General features: G+C 39.9%; 1 protein-coding gene across 2 annotated transcripts; it reads left to right on the top strand.

The window, feature by feature from the left end:
• Nucleotides 1-249: 249 nt before the first annotated feature.
• On the top strand, nt 250-3,069 carry higd1a (HIG1 hypoxia inducible domain family, member 1A). 2 transcript variants are annotated; one of them, XM_058394833.1, is made up of 5 exons: nt 381-401; nt 1,089-1,194; nt 1,326-1,414; nt 1,801-1,935; nt 2,041-3,069. In XM_058394833.1, exons 3-5 carry the CDS (start codon nt 1,336-1,338, stop codon nt 2,127-2,129), a joined length of 303 nt encoding a protein of 100 aa, XP_058250816.1. In that variant the 5' UTR covers nt 381-401; nt 1,089-1,194; nt 1,326-1,335; the 3' UTR covers nt 2,130-3,069. The 2 variants fall into 2 exon arrangements, with proteins under 2 accessions (XP_058250815.1, XP_058250816.1); XM_058394832.1 differs by lacking the exon at nt 1,089-1,194 and having other exon boundaries at nt 250-401.
• Nucleotides 3,070-3,768: the final 699 nt, after the last annotated feature.

Here is a 3,768-nt window from a genome sequence, read left to right as displayed (position 1 = left end):
ATATAATAAACAAACAAACGTTTCCAGGGTGTTTAAACCCTTTGGAGTTGAAGAGTATTTAAGGGGGGAAGCATAGTCAGGGGTTCATATTACAAAATAAAAATAAATTATCAAAATATAACTGATAAAGGGTTGATAATGCTTTCGAGTTAAAAAAACAAACGAAAAAATTCTGACACAAAAGCATTTTTGAAAACTCTTAAACGAATAGAATCCTACAGCACTTGAATGCACCTCTGTTAGCGGATAATTAAGTCAGATAATGTACGTCACGCCCACGCTGTACGTGATGACGTTACATATCCGCGTGTCCTCGAGCTGAAGTCCAGATTCCGCAGGCAGCAGCAGAGGTAAAGCCGGCACGCGCAGCTCGTGTGTGGAGGAGAAATATCTCACAGAAGGTCAGGATTATTTTGTTAACTTTTACCTCAGACACTTTCGATAACTTCATCTAAACTGGTTTATTTCACCCTGAAGAGGTTTTTAGACCGAATGGCGGATAGCTGGTCGATAAAGCGAATTATTTTCAAGTCATTCAGCTCTATTGCACGGATTAGCAATGAAGCTAACAGTCTGAGGAGAATTTACCACAGAGCCACTGAAACTACCCGGAATTATTATTATTATTATTATTATTTATTATTAACTATAGATCTTACCTGGTTTGATTTAAATAATCTAAACAGATCTGTAGAGAGCGTGTGGAGGTCTCAGCTCTATGACCTTCATCAATAATAATCAATTACACTGAATACTTTCAGATAAACGCAGCCCTGATTATTATTCACTTATTATTCCGATGTTGGATTCTGAGGGGTTATAAAGGTGTTGAAGTTTTCTGTTAGAGGTTTCTTGAACATTTGTGGAAGGAGTCCAGTGTTCGTGCTCCAGTGCTCGTTATCAGTTAAAAACATTAAGACAGTACCAGATGCTGTGGTGTAAATGGACCTAAACACTTTCTGGAGGTTTTTGAACACACCTCTGGGGAACTGATGACTTTAATAAGTCAGATCTCACCTGGATAAGAGTAAGGAAGTCTGTTACACATGCCAGGAAGACACTGTCTGATTACAGGAGTGGTTCCTCAGATCATTCCCTGGAGGGCCAACCCACTGCAGAGTTTAACTCCAACCCTGATCGAACTCCTCTACCTGCGATGTTCTAATGATCCTGAAGACTGAGTAGCGTGCTCAGGTGTGTTTGATTAAGGTTCGAGCTAAACTCTTCAGGAACGTGGATCTCATGGGCCAGATTTGAGGATCCCTGGTTTATTATGACCAGGATGTTCCTGAATGAGATCTAAGCCTTTATCTGTCTCTTTTCAGTTCAGCCAAGATGTCCATCGTGTCGTTCGATGAGTATGAGGAGTCCAAGTTCCTCAGGAAGGCCAAGGAGAACCCGTTCGTCCCTGTTGGTGAGCCATACACTCAACATGGACATGGTTTATTTATTATTACTTAATCATCATCATCATCAGTTACATCACACACCACAGAGATATAACTGTTCAAACTGGAGGTGGAACACGGTGATGATGATCTTATCATTGGGGTTGGTGATAACATTAATAGGTACATTAAGGTGGTGAAGGTATGATCCTGGTGACATAGATGATGTTGGAGATCACAGTGATGATGATAAGATGAACCTTTATTTGTCCCACAATGGAGAACTTTCCACATTACAGCAGCAACAAAAAAAAGGAAATGTGCAAATATGAATCAGAAAGATAAAGAAATCTAGATGGTGATGATGGTGATTGTGGTGATGATGATGATGATGATGATGATGTCTCCACAGGGATGGCCGGGTTCTTTGCCATCGTGGCACACAGGCTGTATAAGATGAAGCACAGGGGCAGTATGAAGATGTCGGTGCACCTGATCCACATGCGTGTGGCAGCACAGGGCTTCGTGGTGGGAGCCATGACCTTGGGTACCTTTCTTCACTAGAACCCCAGACACATTCTGGTTGCCATGGTGATAAGTTACTCCAGGATAATGATATGTGATTGATCAGTGTACTGTGGTGTCGTTGCAGGTGTGGTGTACACCATGTACAGAGACTACGTGTTGAAGCCTGCTGAAGCTCAGAGAGCGCTGGAGCAGAAAGAACGAGAGAACAAGTGAACGGAGGAGCGTCACAATATCCTCATTTTAGTTTAGTTCTTTAGTTTCTTTTTCATCCCGGTGTCTTGTAGATACCTCACATTCTTCTTAAGATCCTACTTGGATATTTATCTTTAAAGAAAAAAAACTATTTAATACAGAGTTTGTATTTATATTTTATAATATTTACATTTCTAAAACCACGGGCCAGGACACACAGCAGTGTGGAAGTGGGAACATACTTGAACTTTATCCATAATGTTTGCTAATGTTTTTGATCTTAAAAAAAGCAGGCTCTATGATGTGTTTAAATATGTTATTTATATCAACCCTTTAAAGAAGAGGGTTCCTCACAGTGTCCTTTGGTTAAAGGAACCTTTAACATGGTCTACATAGAACCTTTCAGGATTCTGTTTAACATTAGAGATGAACACAGAGTTCTTATTAAGTTTGTACGCTTCAAGGTGTAGTGTGTTCCTCAGCTAGTCTGGGTTAGAGATATGCAAATATATGCTAATAGTGATGGTATTAATAATAACCTAGTATAACATGATCATATCGGACTTTTAGGTACAGAACATGCTCTGTTTTTGTTTTATTTTTTTGGTTTTTAAGGGTTCTTCCTACTTGCTGGTCCTACTAGGAACCTTCTCTGTTGTAGGGCTCTACATAGATTTCCTGATTACACAGTTTCCTGATAACAACAAGCCAAACATAAACTGCTAAACAGATCAGGGCTGTTATGCAAGCTAAATGCTAATAGGAGTGGTTACTGATTCAGTGAGGATGCCTTATTTTCCACATGGGCTAAAGTAAGCATGTGTGTTATGTTGAGATGATTATTTTTGCACTTTGTGTTTGTATATCCTGTTGGTTTATTAGAAAATGTATTTTTAAAGGAACATATGGTGAAAAACACACATTGTATACATCTTTGCCATTAAATTATGAATGGATATAACATTGTGTCGCTATGTTTCATGTGGTATGTGGCCTGATTGGGACACGGATAAAACCACAGGTTCACATTCATCATCATCAGATAAGTTATTTTATTAATGATAATTAAAAATAATATTCATATTTCAAACAAATGACCACCAACACTGGAGGACTGCTCCTGACGTGATCTGAACATGATGGTAATCTCAGTAACTAGGTCTGGAAACTCGTGACTAACAGAGTCACTCTTGAAATGGAAAGGTAATGTGATCCTAATTAGCCATATCTCAAAGAGGCACGAAAGGGAATGATGGTAAGGTGTCCACTTTTGGCCAAATAGTGTACCAATGGTTGTGTGAAGTGTGGCTCTGCATCAGAATCTTGTATGGAGCAATCAAAAGTCCCCGGTACAGGAGGTCATGTGAGATGGTCTGGAGCAGTGTGGAGAAAGGATGGTATCCAGTGGGCAGGTTGTTGATGGAGAAGTAAAATGTGTCAGAGAAAGAGAAGGAGAATCCTGAACTTGTAGAAGAAGATGAAAGATGATGTCATTTCCAGACAGAGAGGACAGTAAAGAAGGTGGGTTAGAAGGGAGGAAATGATGGAGTTTGTGAAGAGCTAACCTTGTGCAGAGCTAAAAGCAGGTTTTAGCAGCGGTTGTATCAGGTGAGAGCTGGTGACGAGAAGAATGAGAGGAGATCACCATGAGGAAGGACAC

This window comes from Hemibagrus wyckioides, linkage group LG07 (genome assembly GCF_019097595.1).
Source record: "Hemibagrus wyckioides isolate EC202008001 linkage group LG07, SWU_Hwy_1.0, whole genome shotgun sequence".
Lineage (NCBI taxonomy): Eukaryota > Metazoa > Chordata > Actinopteri > Siluriformes > Bagridae > Hemibagrus > Hemibagrus wyckioides.
Note: the sequence above shows the minus strand (reverse complement) of the source record. Positions and strands in the feature narration are given on the sequence as shown.

Excerpts from the sequence above, each read along its gene's own strand:
- higd1a (XM_058394832.1), top strand. The coding sequence starts at position 1,336 with ATGTCCATCGTGTCGTTCGATGAGTATGAGGAGTCCAAGTTCCTCAGG. Across the intron at positions 1,415-1,800 it reads GAACCCGTTCGTCCCTGTTG|GGATGGCCGGGTTCTTTGCC; the intron begins GTGAGCCATACA and ends ATGTCTCCACAG. Across the intron at positions 1,936-2,040 it reads GGTGGGAGCCATGACCTTGG|GTGTGGTGTACACCATGTAC; the intron begins GTACCTTTCTTC and ends GTGTCGTTGCAG.